At 34.6% G+C, this 27,755-nt stretch overlaps 1 protein-coding gene across 1 annotated transcript in view; it reads left to right on the top strand.

The window, feature by feature from the left end:
• LOC137394188 (sperm flagellar protein 2-like) overlaps positions 1-27,755 on the top strand; it is a 56,595-nt gene that overhangs the window by 6,021 nt on the left and 22,819 nt on the right. Inside the window, exons 6-22 of the mRNA XM_068080908.1 lie at positions 948-1,064; positions 3,384-3,539; positions 5,513-5,701; positions 7,061-7,219; positions 8,616-8,819; positions 10,097-10,213; positions 11,730-11,832; positions 14,812-14,925; positions 15,131-15,295; positions 15,658-15,826; positions 16,297-16,401; positions 19,858-20,027; positions 21,678-21,802; positions 22,123-22,275; positions 24,384-24,534; positions 26,308-26,412; positions 27,548-27,675. Of these exons, the coding sequence (XP_067937009.1) occupies positions 948-1,064; positions 3,384-3,539; positions 5,513-5,701; positions 7,061-7,219; positions 8,616-8,819; positions 10,097-10,213; positions 11,730-11,832; positions 14,812-14,925; positions 15,131-15,295; positions 15,658-15,826; positions 16,297-16,401; positions 19,858-20,027; positions 21,678-21,802; positions 22,123-22,275; positions 24,384-24,534; positions 26,308-26,412; positions 27,548-27,675 (2,430 nt within the window). The remainder of the gene's footprint in view (positions 1-947; positions 1,065-3,383; positions 3,540-5,512; positions 5,702-7,060; positions 7,220-8,615; positions 8,820-10,096; positions 10,214-11,729; positions 11,833-14,811; positions 14,926-15,130; positions 15,296-15,657; positions 15,827-16,296; positions 16,402-19,857; positions 20,028-21,677; positions 21,803-22,122; positions 22,276-24,383; positions 24,535-26,307; positions 26,413-27,547; positions 27,676-27,755) is intronic.

The raw sequence follows: 27,755 nt of genomic DNA, 5'->3' as shown, positions 1-27,755 counted from the left end.
TATTCATCAGTTGTTAGTTAACTATTTATAAGTTGTTAGTTAACTATTCATCAGTTGTTAGTTAACTATTCATCAGTTGTTAGTTAACTATTCATCAGTTGTTAGTTAGCTATTCATCAGTTGTAAGTTAACTATTCGTCAGTTGGTAGTTAACTATTCATCAGTTGTTAGTTAACTATTCATCAGCTGTTAGTTAGCTATTTGTCAGTTGTTAATTAACTATTTATTAGTTGTTAGTTAGCTATTAGTCAGTTGTTAATTAACTATTCATCAGTTGCTAGTTAACTATTCATCAGTTGTTAGTTAACTATTCATCAGTTGTTAGTTGACTATTTAACAGTTGTTAGTTAACTATTCATCAGTTGTTAGTTAACTATTCATCAGTTGTAAGTTAACTATTCATCAGTTGTTAGGTAATTATTCATCAGTTGTTAGTTAACTATTCATCAGTTGTAAGTTAACTATTCATCAGTTGTTAGTTAACTATTTATCAGTTGTTAGTTAACTATTCATCAGTTGTTAGTTAACTATTTGTTTCAGTGATAGTATTATTCTGCTAGACTTGGTTGTATAGTTTAATAAACTACTGATACTAGTTACACTCACAGTTATACGATGCTCTACCTACAGCTGATAGAGGATTAGAGTGAGAACTTGTTTGTCAAATTAAGATGGATGTTGTCCTTTCAAATACTTTTAAGCCACTGATAAAATATAAACATGTATGTATTTTTCTCCCGAGTTGCTCCATGTTTGTGTTGAGCCGGTCTATTCTACATTCTCAAGCTTTACAAATATTGCCTAATGTTATTGCGAGATATTTCCTTGAAAGTAGAACTTTAAATTTAAGAATTTAAATACGGTATTGCTCGTGAGCTTCTCTACAATTTTATTTGAATGAGACAAGCCCGGCCTGAGTTGGTATTAAATGTCTCTATGCACTTCAGGGAACTCTCGAAGACATAGCAAAATTTGAGGCCAAGCTAGCTTCAGTTTTGCCTCCATCTAAAGCTTTAACCCTTACAAATGCTGGAGACGCTAAACCAGAAGGGAGAAGCAGCCAGGTATTACACCATCCTATATCCTCAAATTACTTATTGGTTCCTCTAATAACTTTGAGAAGGTCCATGGCTTGCTAGTTGAATGCTTACACGTGAATACAGTCGACACCCTAGTAAGGGTGAATACAGTAGACACCCTGATAAGGTAAACCTCCTTTTATGTAAGTTCCTCATAATGAGAGAATTTATTTAAAGTTTTTTTTTGCTTTGTATTACTTAAGAAATTACAGTTAATTTGGATGTAAGATTTCGGTGTAATTTAGTGATTCGTAATTTAATAGATTCGTTGTTAGATTTAGGTGTAAGTTCTCAAATTCAATTTGAATAACGAGAGTACAATGTTTATTCTTAAAAATAATGTGTTCTTTCTTGCTGCATTTGGTAGAGAAAACGATATACAATTGTTTTACTTTTTTTGCAGCATAGGTCTTGCTGTGGAGAGAAAAAGTTAAAAAATTTTATTTAATTTGATGTGAAGGTGTGCGCTCCCTTTAACTTATTATAAAATTACCATAGCCACGGACCAGAGCCAAGTGAAAATGATAAAAATAGGAAAACTTGTCGATGCGAACTGATACATAATACCACAGTCATTAAATTAATTAGATAAGCTTAGTTTTTGCTCCTTTTAAATGGCCAAAGGAGTTAGTTGAAAGGGATTAGGCTATTTACGTGTATTTGCTGTATTTATTGTATTATGCTTCGTATAACATAAAATCCCTATAATGTAACTGCCCTTGGAATGAATTATTTACATTGCAGGGTGTCTACTGCATAACGAGCAGTTCATTAAATGAGTCATAAATATAACACAAAATTAAGAGTTGTCATCTCTATCTCTCTCGTTATTAAAAAAGCAAACAACTTGTTATGTTATATATTTACATTACTTTGTCTAATTTGCTTGAACATTTTTCTAAATTAATATTCTACCAAACAATCAGTTTGAGTATTCATTGAATCATTGTTCTTCAAATTTTGAAGTGGTGCTGTAAAAGTAATATGCCATAGTGCTTGGCACGGCTGGTCAGAGACGATTTCATGTCTCTCAGAAGCTTTATATCTGATCCAACTTTTCATAGTATATTTATTCTTGAAGTGTTAAAATTTTTAAGGTGTGGGTTAGTTAGTGTATTAGTGTGTAGGGAGTTGTTCTACACCGCACCAAGCCTCCAGTCTAGCTATTCTCCTTCCTAAATTAATGCTTTTAGCTTGCAATGGCCTGCCTTTTGTGCGAGTGATTATGAACGTAAATACAAAGTAAATTACAAGTAATTACAAGTGACTACAGATAAATAGTTGCTACTTCATACAGTATTAGTTCAAATATAAAGTGATTTTGTTAAAAAATGCAATTACATACTCGTACTCAATCATTTCATGCGTTGCTCAAGTGGGCTCTTTTTTGTTTTTGATCCTAAACTTTTAAAAGTTGAATTGCTATATTACTACGATGTTTTCTATGAAGATTTGATATGTCATTTATGATGAATTTCCTTTACTAGTGGGAAATCAATAGATTTATTTTTACTGATCTGTTCTCTCAAGAGTGTTGCGTTAGATTTCTTTACACATGAATTTTGAACTTTGCTATTGCATTTAGATAGTCTATCACACCTAGTAACTACTTGATATGAGCAAGAGACTAGCCATAGTTGACTGCTTGAGTGCCTCAGCTCCTAGTGATTTTAAATTACAAATAGGGATAGTTTTAGGATTCCAGCTTCCATATATCAGTTTGTTGAAAAGGAAATTCCATGAACTAAATCAGTCAGTGCAGCCTACATTTGTTAGTGACACAGCCTAGTCTATAATTAGCAACAAATCACTTAGAACTAGGAACTGAGGCTATATGCTAACTAGGAGTTAAACTGTGCCTGTGGTACATGTACGACATCTTTGTTAGCCGCTTTTGATAAGGTACTCAACAGATCACTCGCATGAGGGAGTTGTCCAACTTCTGCAGATAAATGAGTTTTAATAAGATAATAGTAATAAGCGCAAATGTATGAATTACTAAATGTTTTTCTGTAGAAGCAGGTTTGGGCAATTCAGAATTTTCTGCATTATAGTTGATGCATAGTGTTGTTGATACTACGCATATTAAGATTATTACGAAAAATAGCATACTGATTATGTACCTTGGACCCCCTTGATCATCAGTATCCTTTTGTTTAGATAATCTCTAACTGTTAAAGATGGATTTGCAATGATTAAAAAATAAACAAGTAACAGCTGTTTGCTTTGGATAAATATTGCTGTAGACTAGCTTTAGAATTTGACACTGTCATCTCATAAAAAGCACCTGTTATATGTTGCCAGTTGAATGAGTTGGAATACCTAAAGCCCAAGTCGAACGGGGTCTATATCAGCAAAATAAGGAAACGGCTGAATGAGGATGAGTCAGCTCGTAATGAACGGGAGAAACGCAGACGGAAAGTTTTAGTTGAACAAATGAAAGCTCATGAGACTCAAGAGGTAATAACTCTCTATTCTTTAGTTGTTTGATGTACTTTCACAATACTGTTTTGTTGACAAAGTTGTTTTGGCATATCAGGGAAGTACTAATATTTTTTTAACATCTACAACCTAGAAAGAGACATCCTAGGGAAAGTCTAGCTTTAGTTCTAAACATTGTTAAAGCTTCAAGGGTAGATTCAATTGTAAATTAGTAGATATTAAAACTGACAAAATCATGAAAAAAAATATCAAAAAAGTTTATCAAGGCGCTCTAATATAATGTTTTATGTTATTATAATGCAAATATATAATATTAAGTTGTTTTTTTACATATATAGATTTTATTTTAATTATATAGCAGTTATGTTAATAATTATGCATATGCATGTACATTATGTATATATATATGTGTGTGTATATGTATAGACAAAGTAAAATGGATTCCTGAAAAACAATTTGTTCTTTGCTTGTGCGATTGTCAGGTACTGAAAAGAGGCTGAATTTTCGTGGTGTGGTTGCTTTATGAGCACGTGAAATAGTTTGATGTTATTTGCCATAACTGAACAGGTAACACCACAAATATCAGCCCTGAGATGTTGTTTTTTGTTTAGAGAGCACAACTCCAAATTGTAAATTATAGCGAATGTTTCGCGTATGCATAGGTTGCATCTCTTAGTGCAATTAGAATATGATTGGCATTTTTTGAACGTTTTCATTCTATGTTTTAATTGCAAAATAGAATGAACAACAGAATTCAAAGTTCTGTTTGATTTTACGAGCTATGTAGAATGATGAATTGCAGATGTTGAATCTTGTTTTAAATTCTGGGTCACCTAGACCTACATGTTTCTTTGGATGAAGTTGCTGCTTCTGTAACTGATGCCTTGAGCGCTATACATTTCTTTAAACATGTCAACATTCTTCTGTATTCCTAAAGTTGCAAGATTTGTCAGCCGACTTTTTTTGTCTGTTCCTTCTTTATAGCGTGCATCTGCATATTTTGGAGTTATCCACTCATTAATAGCTAATTTTTAGTATTTCACAGTTGAAGATGTTTCTCAAAGGACTGTCATTATTGAAATAGCTTTTCAAATATTTAAGAATTTTTTTCTTACATTTTGCTTAAATATATTTTTATTGTGTACTGAAAACTGTTTTTATTGCATTTAGGTTTTTTAATGCTTGGAAGAGGTTGGAATGATTTACAGCTAAATGTTTGTCTGTTTGTTGATTTACTTGTAGCGCTTGGTTAAAGTGGGCTTACCATCCCATTTACTACATTAGTTACTTGGTACCAAGTAATTATTTGCAATACTTGGTCATGCTGGTAGCGGAAATGTTTTTAATCCAGTACCCAAAACTTAAAGTTAATAAACGCTGCAAATAGCAATTTTTAGCGTATTTCCTACAGTCTTATTTAAAGAATAGAAAATATGAGTGCTTAGAACACAAGCACACACAAGATTTCCTGTTGCACACTTTTTAGCATACTGAAATAATGATGTTAACATGTTAACAATAATAACACTCATAGTAACGGCTGTGATAACGGTTGGATCTTTGAATAATTCATAGTCTTTGGTAAAACATCATCTCTGTTGTGTTCTTATCTACCTGCGTGTCTGAAAGTGAACCAATGATAGACGAGTGCTGGTTGACTGCTGTCTAGGAGGCAGCAGCGAGCCCATGCAAATGTGGTTTCTTTCTCTTTTCCTTTAGTATATACGGAATAATTAGAGTAGTTCTGCATAGCAAACATTAAGAAGAGTAAATTGCTAATATTCATGATTGGTAAAAAATCTAAATATCATATATTTTATATAAAATATTTATACCACTTATAAATAAGACATATTGATACTCATAGAGATATATACTCACAAAAATATGAAAATAGGATGTGATTATTTTAGCTAGATTCAACGCAGCTTTAGCAATGGACGAGTGATTATTTTGGGTGTCAAAACAAAAGTGTTTTAACAAACTTGCAGGAAAACAGACGAGAGGAAATGCTGGTAAATCGGCTGATGAGGCAATCGCAGCAAGAGAGAAGGATTGCCGTTCAGCTGCTGCAGGCGAGGCACGAAAAAGAGGTCATCAAACAGAACCGACTCTTCAGAGAGAAGCAGTATGAAGAAAGACGACTCCGAGAGTTTGAGGATGCTCTGAATCGGGAGGCTGTATGTTTACGATAGAAAAATAACTTTACTTTATTTTTCTCATCTTTGAGAAACCTCACAAATTTTGTAATCAATTACCACTGATTTTTGTGCCAATGTAATAGAAGTGCCCTTTTATAGAGGTACTAGTCAATTATTGACTCCTTGGATTGTAAAAAATTAGTTTTTCCATTTCATTGTCATGTTTGTCCAATCTACATGCTTGGAGAAATGCCCCACCCAACAGCACCCATTAACCAACAGTCCAGACGATTAGAAAAGGCCATTTGAAAAGTTCTCTAAAGTGTGCTATTGAAAAACACCATTCTCTTGCATAGCTTGTCTCAAGAACTGGGAGTTTATGTACTAGCCTCAGAAAAAGTTAAAAATTAGGCTAAATTTTGGAGTTATCTTTTCGGGTAATTAAGTGTAATTATCTATATACTAAAGGGATTTCAAGCCTTGATAGTAAAAAGGAACCAACTGATGAGATTTAATATTTACTAAAAGTCCAACTTTCAAAATTTGTCATTATTGAAATTTGTGCATAAGATTTTTCTAGTCTTATATAAAATCATCTGTATCTGCCTTTAGATTATGGATTTTGTTTCAAGAGATTTTTGGCGCATTCTCATTAGTGAAGCCTTGTTGGGAATGCTGATTACAAGGTGCAAACTAAGATATATTGCCGTGTAATATTATATCATTTGCTGGGTTTCCATACTTTAGATGGGTTTGGAGTTGCTTCCTTTCCAAATCATAAAAATGGTAAAATCCAAACGTATTTGACGCCATTTTGCTTCACTAAATTCGTGCGAAGGGATTCGCTGTGAGAAGGGGAGTCTACTTTAACAAGTTTGGTTTTGAGAGATACATCACGAATCTTGGGAATATTTATAGTGGAATCTGAATCGTTGAAACAGTAGGGTGCAAATTCGTTGGTAGTGGTAACTCCGAACCCATTCAAAGCATGGAAACACAATGATACAATCAATGGCTGAAATTGTCAAGGCGAAGTTTTGTGCTAAGATTTAGGGGGACAGGTTTTTGATGGCTGCCGGTACTGGCCTTTTTATTTTTGCTATATATCTAGTCTTTGACATATTTTCACATTACCATGATGCATTGTATATAATGTTAAATACAATTCATGTCTTTAATGCCATTATAGTATGTAACTCTGTGGCTTAATGAAAAACCTTTAAAATGCATCGGGGGGTTATTGGTTTTCCATATCTCAATTAGCGAGATTCTAAGCATTTGCCAGTCATGCTATTTCGCCCTGTCCGTCATCAGCCGCAGCAAGCATTTTAGTTTGTTGCCTCATTAAGCATCATTGATCTCATATATTGCAATGTCTAGTATTCGTCTGCATTCCAGGAGTTATCTCGTCTTGCTAAACTAGACTATGTTGAGCAAACGAAGAAAGACCAAGAACTTCATGCTAAGATTGCTGCAGAACGGGCGGAGGCTAGATATGCCCGCCACTACGAGATGTGTAAGGAGATGCTGTCTGAAATAGCAGACGTTGCCTGCAAGGTAACACTATCTCATATTGTGTGACACTTTAGGGCTTACAACTATTTCATAGCCTCAGTGATTTGATCTCTAAAATTTTTGAAAAATTTTGAACACAAAAGCCGAGATACAGTAGACACTCCTATAACATAAATAATCCATTCCGAGAACATTTATGTTAGAAGGATTTTTCATTATACAGACAGTAAATATATGTAAATTGCTTGATCCGTTCCACGATTGTCCCAAACATCACTTTGGTCCTTCAAATAGGGAAAAACTAAACCTAAGTTTTTAATCTAATTTCTGTACAGTAACTGTAGTATGTATCGACAACTGTAGTATGTATCGACAACTGTAGTATGTATCGACAACTTTTCTCATTCCTTTCATCACTTTCACTTAGTTTATAGTCCATGTTTACTGCAATTTTACATTAAGTTAAGATGAGCGCACACCTTCAATGTCAATTATAACCCATTTTTTTCACTTTGCATCATAGAAAAAAATGTCTGATGCAAAGGAAAATAAAGGAATATTTTTATATTTTTGAGATAGAACATATAAAATAAAATGCTATTTTTATGGCTAGCTATGGAACTCATTATTAAATTCAAATTGTAGAACAAACACCGCGACTTGACACTACGAATTTGTTACATAATATAAAGCAAAGGTTTTACATAAATTCTTTGCGTTAAGTGGAGGAATTTATGTTATAAGAGGTTTACGTTATAATAGGTTTACGTTATAATAGGTTTACGTTATAAGAGGTTTACGTTATAAGAAGTTTATGTTATAAGAGGTTTACGTTATAAGAGGTTTACGTTATAAGAGGTTTACGTTATAATAAGTTTACGTTATAACAGGTTTACGTTATAAGAGGTTTACGTTATAAGAGGTTTACGTTATAAGAGGTTTACGTTATAAGAGGTTTACGTTATAAGAGGTTTACGTTATAAGAGGTTTACGTTATAAGAGGTTTACGTTATAAGAGGTTTACGTTATAAGAGGTTTACGTTATAAGAGGTTTACGTTTTAAGAGGTTTACGTTATAAGAGGTTTACGTTTTAAGAGGTTTACGTTATAAGAGGGGAGCGTTATATTATGTTATGGGAGCGTCTGCTGTATTAACCATTCGGATGAACACTTTTCTTGTAAGCTCGTCGGTTTTGATAAGCTGATGGTGCTTGCAAGCTTTCACGATTAGATATGAAGCGGTGTGAGGTCACAAGGTCAGTTGAGTTGACAAGGTCAGTTGATGTCACAGGGTCAGTTGATGTCACAGGGTCAGTTTTTTCATTACACGTAATTCAAACCTTGAAGAGTGTAGAAGTTTTCACATACCTTTTATCCCGGTTGAGTGGTAACCAATACATACCACAACCCTTATGACTCCATGACCTTTCCTACGCAGGTTGGGGAATATCGAGAGTTGACTGAAAACCTTCTTCCTGTTAAATTGTGGAAGGAGTGGAAAACTCTGTTTGTGTCAGGACAATCTTTGTACCCGACAGCTGATTCTACTGCGCAACAACGAGCCCTAGGTCCAACCCCTGCCGATATCTTGGAGCTAGAAAGACAGGCTATCTTGAATGAAGGAGATTTTCAAGATTATAAGGTACTGTCTATACAAATGTAGGCTGAGGGTATTTCCTCTTGTAACGTGGTCAAAAGCATGAAGCTGAAGGTCAAGGATCATTTATGGCTAGTTGTAGTTGATGATGGACTAGTTTGTATACACTCACTAAGTTTTTTTAACTTATGCATCATTTCCGTGTCTGTTCTCGCCATTTCCCTCTGGGTGGGCAAAAATGCGTATACTCTTTATTTCATTTTATATACGTAGTTAGTAGCCAGTAGTTTAAGACAGCATCCGACTCTGGTAGCATTTGTGTCTTGGAACTGATAGTTTTCTTTGCAATTTAAAGTCAAAAGTTCCATACAGTCACTTTCTCTATATTACTGAAATAGCGAATGGTTTTAAATACCAGCCAATTAGAAGCATAGCTGAGCATGTACCAACCTATTAGAGACAAACCTGACCATATGTGTTTTTTGAAATTCTAATGAATTTTTGTTACGTTCTACATATTTGTCATGAAAATTAAAACTGGAAATTTTCAAAAAGCTTCCATTGATGCTTTAGTAACTTTTTTTAATCACATATACTCATTTTTGAAAATACATATAGATACATATAAACACAGATAGATACATATTGATGTTTATAGATACATGTAAACACATATAGATACACTAGCTGTGCTACTCGGTGTTGCCCGGGTAATAGAAAAGTCTTTGGACAGAAAATTGATTTGTATTTAACATATAACAACATTTGCCATTCTAACTATCAAACTACATATCATGAGAAAAGCGTTTTGTCTTATAAACAATGAGAAGTAGTGAGGGTTTTTGCTATTGACCTGCACGCTATTAGCCAGTTTAATAATGTGAGCGAACAGCTTCTCGTGACGTTATGCTATGACCCGCATCATACGCAAAGCAGTTAAGTATTTGCTCTCATATAATGATTAATATTAGTTAGCTAGTGATTCGATTTCTGTAGTCTGGTGAACGGCGGAGACCGAGATCGAATCTTCTTCTGTACGGAAACTTTATTCCAAAATTTTAAGATCTATAGCCGGGCAATCAATCTTACAAACCTATCCACGGACATACTTTGAGAAATATATATATAGATATACAGTAGATACATATAGGTGCGTGTAGATACATATAGGTGCATGTAGATATGTATAGGCACATGTAGATACATATAGGCACATGTAGATAAATGTAGATGCATTTAGGTACATTTAGATACATATAGGTACATGTAGATACATATAGGTACATGTAGATACATAAAGACTTCCCTACTGCTTTGTATAGGAAATGACAGGAGACTGGGCACCCCCAGATGACAGCGATATTACAGCACCGCCTCCATCCAACCCTATTGTTGGACACGTGATCAACAGGCTATTCAATATGGTCCATCCACCAACTGTAAGCCAAACAAGTTTATTCTTAGCTCCTCACATGTGCATGTGTCAACACTCATGCATGGAAGTTGTCTTCTCATATTGTCGCAAAAGGTTGCAATATTCTAACTTTTTGGAATATCATTGTGATGTATCCCAAAAGTTATTCCTGTGCATATCCTTGAGGGGAAAGTGTGACATATTGTTAAAAAAGCTGTATTGTGGAATGGATATGAGATAAGCATTTGTTTAGTTGGAGTTATCTTCTACACGTTGCTTTCGGCGAAATTTAACCAGCATGGCAGTTCTTCTATCAGAGCGATGGACAAACAAATCCTATAAAAATATTTTTATTATACACGAAGAAATTTGTCTGAAGGCAAGCGTTTGGTTATCGTAGACTAAAAACGTTGATATAGTAATAAAGATCTCAGGCCACTGCTTTTGTTGATGCATTGGCCAATGCGTTTATCGACTGCCAACGCACTCAGTTATCGTGTGCCATCATGGCCTCCAATCAAAGCAAATATTAAAGTACTTCTTAAGTTGTGAGGGGTAAGTGATGGGAATCCTAACTTTTATCTAATCACGTATCTCCACTGGTTGAAAATTTGAAACCACCCCTTACATTTTCAGCGTCATTAAAAACCACCAATTTATTATCAAAGTTTTGCATACTACAGTAATACCCAATTTTATATGCAAGAGGTGATACGGTTGCCTTCTACTCAATAGCCGTAGTATTCAATAGATCACTACTGAAGGTCACTCCTTTGTAACCAACTTGAACATACAAATGCAGTCTCCATCACTTCTCACTCAGCATGTCTTTGGTAACTCTCAAATATTTGTTGAGACTTCCGAATGGCTCCACACTCCATGTTTAAACTAAAATATTAAAAGTTGTCTCATAGGGTATTTACTCCATACTTTCATCATGATTTCAAATGTTCAAATTTCTTGAAATATCATTAAAGGTTTGCCATCTAAGTTGGTCTTTCACAGCTTTGTTTACTTTTCTCTATAATGGTAGTAAAAGGCACTTGTCCTTCAGGATTCATTTGATGTCTGAAGTGCCCTTGAGTTTCACCACTAGGATTACCTTGACGCTAGATACAGTACTATTAGTGTCTGTTCAGACGGAGCTGTCTTCTTATACCATTATCTCATTTCATACTCATTTCGTTTTTTGAGGACATTTATAACAGAATGCTTTTCACATATTGATGTAATGTCATTTTCGATTGTCCATTTGAGTAGATATGTGAGTCTATCAACAACTATCAACACAAACGCCTACTTTGGAGCTCTACATGTGTGTTTTCAACGAATCAAAACTATTTGGTCTTTCATGGTTTCTGATTTTGCTATCACGTTTCAAATATTATTCATTTACCTTGTAGCCATCTCCAGCCGTTGAAGACAAGACACAGCTATTTCCTGTAGAAACTATCTATTTTTCAGAATATGATTTTCTAGTTTGGAGAAGTAGTGGAGCGTTGTATGTTTATGTAATTGCACTTGGATTAACCTTCTTTCAGCCTCCCCCACCCGCACCTGAATTTCCTGCATTCCCTATCAAAGCATGCATTCTAGGCAAGGCCTTCAGTGGCAAGTCAACTGTGGCTCAAAGAATCGCAAATGGTAAGAAGACAGGCTATTATGTATTACAGCTGTGTGAGACACTTTGAGGTTTCAATAGATGCTAATTTGATATCATCTCATCTAGTTGAAATGAACTTTAAAAATTATACAATCTCTGAATGTTGCTGTTCTGTTTTTAGTTCAAGTTAGTTATAACTAGTATACTGTTATGTCTTTAGTTCAAGTTAGTTATAAGTTTTAACTAGTATACTGTTATATCTTTAGTTCAAGTTAGTTATAACTAGTATACTGTTATTTCTTTAGTTCAAGTTAGTTATAACTAGTATATTGTTATGTCTTTAGTTCAAGTTAGTTATAACTAGTATACTGCTATATCTTTAGTTCAAGTTAGTTATAACTAGTATACTGTTATATCTTTAGTTCAAGTTAGTTATAACTAGTATACTGTTATGTCTTTAATTCAAGTTAGTTATAACTAGTACACTGTTATATCTTTAGTTCAAGTTAGTTATAACTAGTATACAGTTATATCTTTACTTCAAGTTAGTTATAACTAGTATACAGTTATGTCTTTAGTTCAAGTTAGTTATAACTAGTACACTGTTATATCTTTAGTTCAAGTTAGTTATAACTAGTATACAGTTATATCTTTAGTTCAAGTTAGTTATAACTAGTATACTGTTATATCTTTAGTTCAAGTTAGTTATAACTAGTACACTGTTATATCTTTAGTTCAAGTTAGTTATAACTAGTATACAGTTATATCTTTACTTCAAGTTAGTTATAACTAGTATACAGTTATGTCTTTAGTTCAAGTTAGTTATAACTAGTACACTGTTATATCTTTAGTTCAAGTTAGTTATAACTAGTATACAGTTATATCTTTAGTTCAAGTTAGTTATAACTAGTATACTGTTATATCTTTAGTTCAAGTTAGTTATAACTAGTACACTGTTATATCTTTAGTTCAAGTTAGTTATAACTAGTATACAGTTATATCTTTAGTTCAAGTTAGTTATAACTAGTATACTGTTATATCTTTGACACGTTGAACCAATCGTAAAATTTTAAAGTTCCCAGTTTTGGAAAGCTGTGACAGCAGCTTACACAGGCTGTTACCAGAATGTTATTAATATTTTAATCGTTTTTCTTACATAACGTTAAAGTTTGTTAAAAAGCATAACTCTGAAATGAATTTAATTTGTGTAATAACAAAGACATAAAAAATAAAACATACCGGTTAAGACCCAGCACAGACACCATCGATGGCTAAGTTATTTGATTGTCTTTATCTGTGTTGTTGCAGTAACTGCTATATTTGCAAGGCTAAAATATTTGGGAAAAAATGAATTCACTTTTGAATTAACGCTTTCAGTTCCGGACTTGTTTAATCAAAATTCACTTTGGTTCAGTTAACTAGCTCCAGTTTCTCAGACTTTCACACAAACAGGAGTACATACATCATTTATTTTCTTAGCATTAATAAGGAGAGTTCAAGATGGAGTTTCAGATTTTTATTTTAAGAAGGCAAATACTTGCTGTTGCTGGTGAATTTATTAAATACATTGTGGAGCTTTTAATATTGCTGCCATTGAAACCTATCCATGGTTTGACATACACTCTTTATTCATCGCTTTTTCTGGCTGCCAGTTTAAAATTATGAAACTTTTGTTCACCGATCTTGCAGGGAGCATGTACTTATCACTAGCAGCTCAGCCCTCATAACTCTATGGTCTCCTTTGAATCTTGTTGACTCTTCATAATTCTATTGGTAGTAGATTTTCAATTCTTTTTCCAAAGTTGATTTAGTTAGAGCAATAACACAATTATTCTTGCTACAGATCATCCTTATTATGAGAGTGTGCTGTTTCTCTTTGACTTCTATAAACGATATATTCAAGGTTGGTCAGACCTCGCCCCGCATGATACGTTTAGACATAGAATCCTGCTGCGCCTCTATATTACACTTATGTAAAATTATTTCAGAAGTTGTTTAGTAGAAGTTGATAGCGTGTTGTGACTTGTAGCATGTGACAAAGTACAGAGAATGTATCCAATATATCAGTTGATAATGATCTCTCACTCTCCCTCTCTCTCCCCCCCCCTCCTTTATCCCTCTCTCTCTTCCCCTTTCTCCCTCTTTCCTCTTCCTCCCCTCTCTCTTTTTCTCTCTCTTTCTCTCTATGAGTTGTTTCGACAATGACGGTCTTATGGTTTAGCCTTTATCACTGACTTCCATGCAGCTCTGTTTTCTTCCTTCTCTTGTCATCTGTTTGTGTCTAGTTTTCTCAACTTCGGGTTACGTTTAGCTACATCTTCGTATCTCAGTCTCGGTCTGCACTGATTTTTCTTTTCCTTGTGGAGTTGTGAGTATAGTAATTGCCTTGGCAAACACACAAAATACATCCTGTGCGCATGTCATGATAATTCATGATAACGTTGAATGTCTAAGGAGTAAGGAATACTTTATTTCTCTTTCATCTACATAAAGTTTCACACACATACACTGCTCTGACTGACAGATAAAAGACAGTGAAACTTGATGTAGCTGAGAGAAATAAAGATAAGTGTTCATTGACACTATTTAACATTTCACTTTTATTATATTGTATTTAATATATTATTTGTATATTTACTTGTAATGGTTGTTTAAAGATTTCATATTATTTCAATGGGAAACTTTGCATTAATGATCTAAATCTTAATTAATTTTATAATCTCTACACTTTAAATGACATGCTTTCTGTTTTCTGTTATCTCCACCTTCTTGTACATTATATGATTATGAAAGACATTTAACTAAATTACCACAATGTCAAGCGTATGATATAAAACCAATCTGTTTATATAATAAACTTTATTTTTAGCGCAAGTATTTTTCTAAATTTTAAGTTTATATAATACCTGCTGCTGTCATTTGTCTCGTGTCTCCGCCTACTCTTACTTCAATGTACTTTCAGTCAGCAAGATATCGTTGCTTATATTTGCTGCTTATTTGCACAAACTGCTTATTTGCAGCTCATCGTCTCACCATACTGAACGTGGATGAGGTAGTGAAGGATGCCATAGAGGCGTATAATTCCAATGAGGCGCCTCCCAGAGAAATAGCTAGTGACTTCATTGAGTCTGTTGGTGAGTACTCCTTTAACAAGGTTTGATTATAAGGAGAGGTGGAGTATAAGGGGGGAGGAATAGCACCTTAATAATTATTAGAAAGATGTTAGGTTATGAGGTTATTTGGCTTTGTTTTCCATCTGTTTATTTATTTTTAGATGATAAATAGTAGTCTTGTACTCATGGGCCTTATTAAGTGATGCACTGAGCGTGTGTCTTTTAGCTTTAGGAAAAACGCCAACATTAGACACAGATACAAGCATGGTTGTAGCAGCTAATGAAGACCAGACTGCGGAAGGTCAAGGGTCAGTAGCGATGTCAGGAAATGCCTCTCCAGCATTAAGTCAGCGGGAAACCAGTGCAGCACCAACAACACAAACCGAGAGTGGTCTGTGTAGATATTGTAATATACTATAAATTTTATTGTATTAAACACCAGGTTTCTTTTTAACTCCGGCGGATGGTATAAACTTTCCGTTATTGTATGTGAAGCCTTGTTTGGTGTCCTGGGTTATCTGTTATTCAATCGAATGGCTAAATTTCTACTTTTGAGTACTTCAATCACTTTCTTCAATATCTCTGATTTATTCAGAAGGCTCAGTGACTACCATTAGAAAATAAGTTTGTTATCTGGTAGACTTCTGGTGGAACTATTATCAGCAGTCAGATGGGTCTATTTCTAAACTCTAAAGACTTAAAACAGAACATATTTATAATAAAAGTGTTTACTTCTGATGTACATTCTTATAGCTAAGAGCGCATCTGTAGCAAAGACCAAAGGGAAAAACAAATCGGCCAAAGCAAACGAACCTGTTCTGACTCCACGGGCAAAGCTGGGAGGGAAGGCTCTCAAACTATTGAAGAGAGGAAAACCAGTTGATGACCAGTTGACAGTCGATATTTTGGCAGAAGCCATCAGGTGTGTGGTGACTCCAATGGATGTTTCAGTCATTGTTCTGGCAGAAGCCATCATGTATTGCGTGTGAATCTGTCAGATGGCGTTTTGGCAATCATATACCGTATGTGAATATCTTAGATTCTGCAACTTTAAAAAGTTGGTCTGTAAGAAATGTCAAACAACTAAAACGATGACAAAGTCTGTTCTGTCATTTCAATTAACTACCAAATTTGTTTCTCAAAGCATGAGGGAATTAATATAGCATGTCAATATATTTATATCTAACAATTAGATTGTTGGTGTAGGTGGACTATACCTATCTTTTTCGGCTTGATGTTCTACTCTTTCACCACCAGTCACCTGAATAGTACAGAAGCAGGAAACACAACTGTGGTTGCTCCAGAGAACATCATCTATCTGAAAAAGATAATTACGGTTACAGTGCTCCAGTTATTTGTAACAATTTTGTAACACTTTGTAAATACTTTTAGGGCGATTCCGGAAGGTACAGGGTGGGTTATCGATGGCTTTCCTACAACGTACACTCAAGCTAAACTGCTAGAAAAAGCTCTCAGTGGTTTTGATGCTGGGGCAAAGTAAGTGTTAAGATTATTTAGTAAATGCGTGTAACAACATGCCAGCCAACTTTAACTGAAATTGTCTGCTCACTTTCACTGAAGTTGTCCGCTCACTCTTATGTGATAACTACATGCTTGTATGATGACTCAGACCATGTATACTGCTGACTTGTTAAGAAGCGAAGTCTTCCAGATTCAAGACTAGTCAACCTGCAGTATACTGATTACTTGTTATAATATTAAAATGTTTCATGGCATCCTTGTTGTTTGCCATCAGATTTGAATGGCAAAGTTACATAGCTAGAACTAGTAGATATATTTTTAAAATTTTGACCTTAGCTTCTGTTGACTTGTAAACAGTGATATGTTTTATTTGGAATAAAACATTTTGAACAAAAACTATGATGAGTGAAGCTAAAAGGATAGAAAAGTAGAAAATGTTTGTAATAACTGCTCTGACATGAGATGGATTACTACACGCACGTTTCATCTTTTAGCACGAAGTTAGAGCATGAACTTGAAATTGTTCCAACACCGGTTGGTTCGCTAACAGCTGTAGATGATGTTCAACCTTCGCCTGATAATTTAAACACACTTCCTGCTCAATCTTCTCATTCAACTCCACACGCTGCATCGTCTGCTTCAGTCACACCCACTCCTTTTCCTCTTGCACAGACAAACACGCTCTCTCAACTTCCAGCTGCGAATGAAAACTTACTAGAGTCTAAGTTTATGGATTTTTCTTCCAGAAATGATGATGCAATTCAGTCAAAAAAACGCAGTGTTAAATTTGCTGGTGACAAACAATTACCGTCTCCTTCCCTTTCAATGGGTGGTCTCGCTCCCATTCCCAACTCTGAAACCGTGGCTGGTCTCCAAGGCAATATTAGTTCTGACGCACACTTAGGCCAGAGCGAGGGCTCAGCTCCATACACATCTGTCACCCAGGGCACTCCGCTACAGGCTGAAAAATTTTCATTGCAAGTTTTTGGCTATTCTCGCTCTCGCTTCCCTTTGCTCTCTTTCTGCTGTTCGCTTATCAAACTAATGAGTCCTTTAATAGTTCTTTATTTTGATTTACCAAAGGTTTTTGCTGTAGCAGTTTAGATGAAAAAGACAACTATCAAATCGAGTCTTTTATGTTAGAAAACCTAGTTTTTGAATAATATATAAGTAAAATGGTTGCATAAATTGAATGTATGGAATAAACAGGAAAAGTAATTTGTTGTCAAAATAATTAGGAAAAATTTCATCAGCAATATGCTCAATGTATGATTTTATAAGTTGACAGGCTCAAAAAGTTGGTCATTTGTTAAATAATAAAAAATCATGTCAAGTCGAACCTCAACTTACAAATACCTTGACGTATGAATGTTTTAACATACAAAGTGAATTTTTTAGCAAATAGTTGTTTTAACATACGAAGTAAGTTCTAACTTACAAAATCTATTTTGTTAAACAGCAGTTTTCTAGAAGAAAATACAAAACCTGGTTCAAGTTTAAAATGAAGCTAAAGCATTTAAATAATAAAAAGCCATAAATTTAGTTGATCTACATCATATCTTGTGTGATATATCGCAAGTTAAGTCAGTTATTCCTATCATTCATTCGATGACTGAACTTGCAGGAGCTAGTCCGATGTGTCTGCATTATTTTGCAGACAATATCGAAAATTTTCACTTTTGGTCAGCACCATTTAGAAGCTATCATTCATTCAGGTCTAAATGATACATGAGAGGAATAACAATAAGAACATATTAATAATAATAATAATGCTCTGTATGTTTGTTATATCTTAATATTGTTGATTACGGGCTATAAAAATCTTCTACTTCTCAGCGATGAGGAAGAGGAGGCTGTTAATAAAACAGTCCGGAAGTAAGTGTTTCTCTTGGAGCCCAGGCTTTGCCACACCCTCCTGTTTTGTGATTTCTGCATCCTATATTGATAATCTCACATCCCAGACTCCCCAATCAGTTCAATATGATTACTCTTGTACAAGCACGTCATCTTTGGGTTTCGTATGAGTTGACTGAATTATCTTTTGAAAATTTCAAACTCTGCACTTTCAATTTTTGCAAAACACAGAAAGATCTGTAACAAACATCTTTAACTGTAATGTTATCTAAATTCAGCTCTTGGCTTGTTCATGAAATAGCGGAGAAGTGTATATGATTTATGTGAATGCGCAATTATACGGTTACAGCATGATGATTATGTAAATGTACAGACCTGCTGCCTGACATATAATCTCGAGTCTCTTGGAGCTTTTAAAATGGAGAATTCGCTGGCAAGAAAATGGCCCCATACATGTCATGGTGTTTATCATTTGAGTGAAACCACAAAATTTTGACCTTGATGAGTTTCTACTGACCGTTTCGATAATAGTGACTCACAGTGCAGTAGAGCATGGCTATGTCGAACTGCTGCAGTTTGTTCCAAAAATTTGCTATTGCTAAAGCCACTCCCATGATCTCGTTATCTTTGAGGCTACATAGTTTCATGAAGGAATAGTATGGTATAGCCATGCTTTGAAAACAGCCGTGTCTGTTATACCCATGATGCACTGTTGCACTGTACTTTTATCGTTTGAATAGTAAAATTTTTACAGTAATCTAATCTGTGATTTGTTTTTGTTATCCGTTCTTCTCGCTATCATTTTTCTGACTGTCAAAATGCTGACTAAAGATACAGTCATGTGCAAATGTATGGAGCCGCCCAATAATTTTATACACTTGAACTTTAGGACTCGATAAGCACAATATAATCAACTTAAATATGACAAAGATATATATTATTTTAATCTTCAAAATGCACTCTTTTCTGCAGTATTATTGTATTATTTGCGAGTTAAAATTTAATCTTCCGTATTGCATAATATTCTCGCTCACTGAGATCTGCTCTAAGTGAATGAAGCATTAGCAAAAGTTAATAGGTGCTATCTTCTTTTTCAAACCATTGTCCTAAAATTACTTTAGCTTTTCACAAATTTTTGACATTTCCTCTTCTCTAGCAGTCAGTTTCGACAGTTTAAGCAATAATTTCTCAAAATATCATTTAATGAAAAAAATATTAAAAATAAACACTGCCGAGAATTGTAACAGCCAGAATGCCATTAAATACTAATAAAAAAGAAAAACAGACGGAGGAGGTTCTCAGCATTAAAATCCTACCAAGTTTCTGTATTATGCTCTTTTTTAAGACAAATTACAATTTGTTATATGCATTTCAGAAATAATAGATTATTGTAGGTGGCTCGATATTTGTGCACATGACTGCAAGATTGAAGAATGATTTAAGATATTCGTGAATGTTATTCGTTACTTCTCTCGCTATTCCTACTAACTAAAAATGAATGGTGTATCCAATAGTAACTAGAAACTTCTAGCTCATGGATGTTCTTAGTTTGTTTTTAAAATAATCTTCCATTATTATTATTATTACATATATTTTTATTTGTGTCACACCTACTAGAGATCCAAAGTTGACTAAAGAGAAGTCGATAGCAAAATCTAAGAATTCGCGTTTAGCCCCGGATCCTAAACCTGCTCCTCCTCCGGCCGAACCAACCAGTGCAATTAACGTGGTTATCCTGTTTGATGCAGCGGATGCAATCTGTCTCAAGAGATCTGCAGGGCGCTATGGTGAATATATTTATATTTAGCCTGTAGTTTGTGTTGCACCATGTAGAAGGTAGAACAATTTTCATGGCCAATAAATGTCTTGCGATGTCGACAGCTCATCAGGCATAAGCAAGCCTCAATGTTAATTGTTCGGTTCACTCAGTGGGTTCCCATTGACAGGCTATGTTCAATACACCCGTATTGACATAACCAGAAATTGATCAGTTAGTATGAATCTCAGGCTAGATACACTCATCCTTGTCCTCTTAATCTTACTTTAACATAATACGGATGCTGCCGTATTTGTGTCTTAGTTTCTGTGGCTCGGAGACTGGTTTCACTTTGTCTCATAGAACAGTAGGTAAAAGGTCTGTTCACAATCTAATAGAGGTACCCTACAGGATGAAAATATTCGATGAATATAAAAATTCGCGATTTCGCAAACAGTCAATTCCGCGAATAATTAAGTTCCGCGAATAATTAGTTCTATTTTTAAACACAAGGGAGAATAACTACTGCCTCAAATTAAAAAGTAGTCACTAGGCAGAAGTACTAAACGTAGCCGAGTTCCAAAACTTTTTAAAAAATCATCGCCGGGCTTCAAGGGGTAGATGACCGACCGTTGCGCAGTCTGCGTTTATTAGCTTTACTGCCAATGGGTCGTGTAGATTATTGGACTCTATCTCGCACTAAAACGAATAATAAAGCGGTAGGGATGGAAAAAATAAATATTGCGTTTTACCAAAGTAAAATTCAATTATTAATTTAGTAAATGGTTTTGAAAAAACTCATTACTTACCACAAGTTGTTGGCTCATCAAAGGCCTCCAAGGCGTTGAATATTCGTGATAGCCTCTGGACGCAGCAAGAAATTTATACCGGTAGCTTAGCATGATCAACTCGTAGTTGTCAGCTAAATACCTAGAAACATAAACATGCGGTGTACGCAGCGAGAAATATTTACTACCAGCTTAGCATGATCGACTCGTAGTTGGCAACTACCGAAACCTAAAAACCCGGTGTGCGCATGCGAAGGGTTAACTCTATTGCTAGCCGCAATAAAGTTACCTTTTTATAGAGAGTGATTGCATTCATGGCGAATAAATTTGTCCGTGAATATGCATGAAAAAGGCATTTTGCGCGAAACTTAACTCCGCGAATAATTTCATCCTGTAAGGTAATTGCTCCTAGTGGCTATGGGATTGGTCTTTGAATGACAGATTTTAATGTCTTCCATGTCAACATGTTACATACTTTACATATATATATATAATATATATATAATATATATATACCTGATATACATGTACATGCTCTATACTTATATAATTTATTTATGATATACAGGTGAACTATGTAGCTGCACAATTATTCCCAGAAGTGGCAAGGTTGTTGATTGGTGCAGGTGGTAGAGTTTCAGTATTGAGCTGAAAGTTGAGAGATCGAATCCTGATATAAGCCATTGTTTTTCTAACTTCTAAACATAGCTTTGGATGCACACATTTCTTATCATAGTAAAGGTTATATGTATTCTTGTGATAGTTTATCATTTTCATATTGGCTATCTCGTGTTATTGCATTTATAAATCATATAATGTAATAGAATTTTGAGTAATAAAAGAACCTTTTATAAATTTTTGAATTGTGCTGATAGTTTTTAACTATTATACAGAGGCCCAGATGTCTCAGCAGCAGTACCACCAGGAGTTCAATCCTCCACCAGAGGGCAGTATAACTGGAGTTCAGAATCAAGAACAAATTTCTACGGTTACTGATCAAGCTTATGATGAACAGCAGGTCTGTTCTAGTGTCTCCTTGAGTCTAACTGTATTTTACTTTTTGTCAACTTTTCCTTTTGGCCCTTAACCAATACTCTACATGTGGTTGCAAGAGTATCACGTGATATAACGTGTTGCTCTTTGTGAGAGTTGTCTTTCAATAAATACAATTGAAGATTTTGTAGGAACGCGACTCCAATTATACTAATATACCTTGCCTAGTGAATGGAAATACACTAGGTACGGTATATAACAGCATGTAGATAGTCACATGTTGTTGTTCTCTTGTTATTGTTATTACACTCTATGGCAATCTAAGTTCATACATGTTTTACAAAGATTCAGACAAGAATCACAGGCTTCCTTGACCACTGGCCAAAGCTGGAGAAATGGTTTACCAAGTTTAAGATTCTGCAGAAAGTGGATGCTTCGCTTGAGGAGACACCTCTCTATCTTGAAACAGAGAATATCTTGGAGGACACAGTTGACAGGGTCAGTGCATCACTCTCTGAAATTGATAAGTAGATATACTAGATTAGAGTTTAATTGGTGTCAATAAAGTTGAGTTTACGAGAATCTTTCAATGAGCAAATTTTCTAATTTTTTTCACCTGGTTTTAAAATATTCTTTAGAGATTTGTTGTGAGCAAAATACGTACAGTCAAACATGGATAACTCGAACTTCAAGGGACCGAGCAAAAGTGTTCGAATTATCAGAGCGTTCAAGTTATCAGAGCACTGTCACAAGTCCATATATTTACTTATTTATTAGTAGATACATGTACATATACAAACTATAATATAAATCAAAAGCACAAATGGCTTGTTTCAAATTAAATGCTTCTAATGTAAAGTTTAAAACGTTTTCATGAAAAAGTATAGAGATTTTTCTATCACTTGAGATTGGTTTGTTGTTTGAGGTGATGTTATTGCCAGGACGTTTTTCAGATTGACATTGGCAAAACTTGATCGTTGTTGAAATGCTCAAAAGAAAAGACATTTTTTTCTTTTGGGGTTTTACCCACGATCAATTTTGCCGTTTTTTCTTGAAGTTTATGCAGATTACCTTACTTTACCTGGGATTCGTTAAGAGCAACACTCCGAGGCAGTTCAATTAAAGGTTTTACGAGATTTTACAGTACATTCTATATCGCTCACGCTTTTTTAATAGATACTTATTGAATGTACACACGTATTCTGTGTTTAGGTCAAACGATGAATAGTTTTTTGTAGCTCAGACAACGTATACATTTAATTACAAGAATTTTTAAGACGATTTAAACATTCAACATTCCGATGTTGATTCAACACGGAATCAACGTCGGAAAACTATTCATCACGGGCTAGCTGGGTTACGCCACGCACTCAAGGATTTCGCCACGCACACACAAAACAAAAACAATATGCGATTTTTGTTTTGTATGTGTGTGGCGAAAATCCTTGCACCCGTGACCCGGCTAGCCCGTGCTATTCATCGTATCGCAGTATAAATCAAATTTCACCAAACTTTTAGAAAAGTCGTTGACAAAAATATTTTGCCGATGGTGGTAATAACGACGCTTATGAATTACGAAAAGATGAAGTTTACCTCTATGGCTTTGAATAAAGTGATTTTCTAAAGCGATAACAACCGTTTCGGTAGCCGTTGGGCAAAAAAACAGTTCGAATTAACAGTGTTGAGTTCGAGTTATCTATAGCAATTTATCATTACGTGGGAACGGACCAAAGAAAATGTTCGAATTAACCATGTGTTCGAGCTATCCGTGGACGAGTTATCCATGTTTGACTGTATATAGATAATAAACTAAAACAATATTTTGTCACATGATGAGGAAATAATTGAAAATAACCTACTTTAGAGAAGACTTCCTTCAAGCCATGGTTTCTGAGCTTGTGTTTAGCCTGAGTACTTACCGTAGTTTCAAGAGGGACTGCTAGCAAGTCTTCAGCTCATACCAACTCAATCTTTCTATTTTAGTAGAGTCTTGTTTAGACTTATTTCAACTTATTATATTATGTTTCTATTATGTTATATGACTTGATACAGTCAAATTGCATATCATGTTTTATTACGCTGCTTCATAATATATCTGCTTGGATTATATTGCATTATAATTCATAAATGCATAAGTCGATCTCTCTCCCAATATATTTTATTCTTCAATAACTATTTAGCATTATAACAGAATACTGGTTGCTTGTAAAGTACGTCCACTAGTTTAGGTGTCTTCAATATTGACAGTGTATTACAGTTACTAGCACGAACGCAGTTCGCTGCGGCGGGCAAGATCATCGTGTGTAATAAATGTGTCTACATTTATTCTGTGCTGCTGCAAGCCGGTTTAGTGGCACAGTGGTAGCATGCTTGACTGGGAATTCGGAGATCTGGGTTTGATTCCTGTGGGAGGCAATGCTTTTTCCTGACGCTCTTAGCGCGGCTTCAGATGGAAGGACACAGTTCTTATTATAGTAAAACTTATAGAAATATTCATAAGTTTCATATTCTCCAATTCCGTTTAAATGGAATATATAGCAGCACTATTCTCATGCAATCTATTCAGAGTTTCCACAGGAGTAAACAAATAGCATAACTGTTTGCAGATCCTTCAAAGAGGAAAGTACGAGCCAATACCAGAGCCTGAGCCCGAACCAGTTCTAGAGGCAGAGCCAGAACCAGTAAGAGAGCCCACACCTCCTCCCGCCACTCCTGTACCAGAAGAGGAACCAGACAACTCCAGGTCATCTAAAAAAGGTGTGTACATTGCCCACCGCTGTGTAGCTAGCCTTAGTTTCTTATATGTACACACTAAGATAATTTCGGTGCCGCTAAGTTTGAAGATCACTCGAAAAATGTTGATAATTTGGACTAAAACATTTGCTTTCAAATAATTTTTTCCATGCTTCATGCTATATAGTTTTTATTTCAAAGCAAAAAATTAAATATGGCACAAACTTGTATCATAGAGCTGGATCAAATGGTACACATATTTTACACAAAGCCTACTGCATCTAAGAGCAGTCTGTATTAGCAATAATATACCTTCTACACAAATGAGATAATTTCCTGTTACTTATCAACTAGGGTTGGGTCTTATGGTGCGAAAGATTATTACGGTGTTAAAGAGTTGATACCGTTGTTCTATATTCGCAGAGTTTCTTAAAATCAAAGCATGCAATGCAGCAGCAAGTTCATGCATGTAGATATTACCAAATACTGTGACATGTTTCTAAAATTTTAGGGGACAAATACTTTTATAAAATTATGTTGTACTTAATTGTTTGCTACCTTAGTGTTTTAATGTGTTTTTATTTACATAGGAAAGAAAAAGGGAAAAGGTAATAATAATTGATCGATTACCAGGAGCTAACTGTAATAGTTTCATAAATTCATCACCAAAATTACAGTTAACTCCTTAAGCTGTTATTCAGCTGCAAGTTTATGTTTTGTGTTTCTGATGGATTATTTGTACGCTCACTTCTTACTAAGTTATATGCTTTATTACTTTACAAATTTCTCATTAATATTATTATTATTTACTACAAAATCGTTTAATTCATCTTAATGGCCTAAAAGATTTAACTGGTTATTTCATCATTTATTTCAAAATCTTTTTGATAGAGAAACTATTTTAGTTATTATTTGTAAAACATTAAGAGATCACCTGCAGTTATTTAAGGAAGAGATCTTTTCAACTCTGCAGTATCCCGACTGGGAAAGGATTGTCACTGCTTCATTTAAATTTACATAAATTTGTACCTATATTTTATCATATAAAATAACAATTGCATTTTTATATTATTACTCTTTTTTAAACTATTACATTATTACGCCACCTATTATGATTTTTTCTGCTTGATAATTATGGCGTACTTAACAAGTTGCTTCAAATTTGGAAGGAACCAAATAGAAATAGCCTCAGGTCACATGGCTTGCTGTAAACTAATCAGATTTTGCTCAAGTTAAAGTTTTCCACTTAAATGCATAATCATGGTAGGGCAACTTTATAAACTGTTACATATATGTCGTATGGGGTACTGTGACATCAAACCTACCTACCGTAAATATGTAAAAATATTCTATTTACTGAGTAAGGTGGAAAAATTTTGACCAATAATCAGTGTTAGTTCTTCACAAGTGATATTGTATGTATGATTTTTTTCTGCTATATGCATTTCACACGGGTCGGTGGTATATTGTGATGTTCGTAGTATTTTAATCTATACTTTTATCATTGCCTATCGCCATCATTATTGCCTAATGGTTATGGCTGTACCATGCAGTGAGCCATTCAGTAAGTAGGTCATTCAGTAAGTAGGTCGTTCAGTAAGTAGGTCATTCAGTAAGTGAGTCATTCAGTAAGTAGGTCATTATGTGAGTAGGTCATTCAGTGTGTGAGTCATTCAGTAAATAGGCCATTCAGTAAGTAAGTCATTCAGTAAGTAAATCATTCAGTAAGTAGGTCATTCAGTGAGTAGGTCATTCAGTAAGTAGGTCATTCATTAAGTGAGTCATGGTATTGGAAAGGTTCTGGAAAAGGTGCAAAGAGTGGCAGTGGTAAAAAACGAGGTAGCAGTGAATCGCCTAAACGAGCAGGAAGTGGTAAAGCTTCTGGCAAGAAAAGTTCTAAAGGTTGGTTGTTGCTTCCCCTTATCTCTCCCATAAACTATGCTTCTAACTTGAATTAATTTGTTATTGAGCAGGTCAAACTCCAAGAAAAGGTGAGTATGTGTGAAAATATTGTTTATCTCAGAAACTATTTGTACACGTTTTGTTCCTAGCTCACAATTTGCTATACAGAAATGCATGATCATTTGTAAAGGTGCTGCGTGTATACATTCTTTTATTAAATTGTAAAAATGGTTTGTTTTTTTTCCCGCAGTTAAAGTCATGATCAGCCAACTCCAAACATTCGTGTGATAGTTCATCATTAAAATGCTTACTGGATCTCTCGTATTAGTAGCTACAAATGTTCTAAATGGATATTAATGAAAATTTTGTCTAATACCCAACATAAACATGAAGTTTTTTTACAAGGTGGTCTTGATAATTTAGTCTTTTTTAAAGGCTATTGTTACAGATATGAAATAAAGACGAATTTTTTCAATTCCTTGAGTTGTTGTCATGAGGTACAAAAGTTTCTCAATTAATCCCTTTAGCTTCAAATGCTTTAAGACTTGTGTCTTTCATTTAATATTATTTTTTAAATTATTAACCATTTATATTTTCTAAACAATTCTTCTATACGTAATTGTATGTACTAAACAGCTCTACCAAATGCATGCCATAAACCTCAGTTTGTGATGCTACTATAAACAGCAGATAGTGTGGAAAACTTGGAAGATGGTATGAATTACTTCATAGACCTCTCACCCATCCGTGTAACCTCCGCAGCCATGTTCTGTTATTAGTTTGCTTATGTGATTTCATTTGCAGTAGTTTTTTACTCTCTATGTCTATGGATTATGTAGAATATTCAGTCAATATTGGTTTAACCTGCATATCCCTTTTGATGGCTTCATTTAGATTTCATAGGTAATTTTGGTAAATAGATTATATTATTTGTAGTTTAGTATATTTCAGTGTCTTAAATTATCTCAATTCATGTGCAGAGAAAGTTTTAAACATGAAAATGAAAGTTTGTCACACTTTTAACTTTGGTATGTAAAATGTATCGTTAAATAAACAGCATCATTACCCTCTGCATGATAACTGTTGAACACTTGTGGAGGGTATTGCAATTGTTATGGATGGTATGGTACTGTAGGCTCCGCTAAAAAAGGAAAGAAAACTCCTGAGCCAGAGCCAGAAGTGGAGCCAGTTGTACCACCTGGTACTCCGCCTCCAGAGCCGGGCTCTGAGATGTATGAGTATGTGGACCAACCTGTTGAATTGGTAAGCATGGAGCGATCATTTAAGTTAAAGAAGAGACGCCTCTGAGGAGGATAGGAGAGTTGTCACCCGTTCTCATATTT

Source organism: Watersipora subatra, chromosome 4, assembly GCF_963576615.1.
Source record: "Watersipora subatra chromosome 4, tzWatSuba1.1, whole genome shotgun sequence".
NCBI lineage: Eukaryota > Metazoa > Bryozoa > Gymnolaemata > Cheilostomatida > Watersiporidae > Watersipora > Watersipora subatra.
Note: the sequence above shows the minus strand (reverse complement) of the source record. Positions and strands in the feature narration are given on the sequence as shown.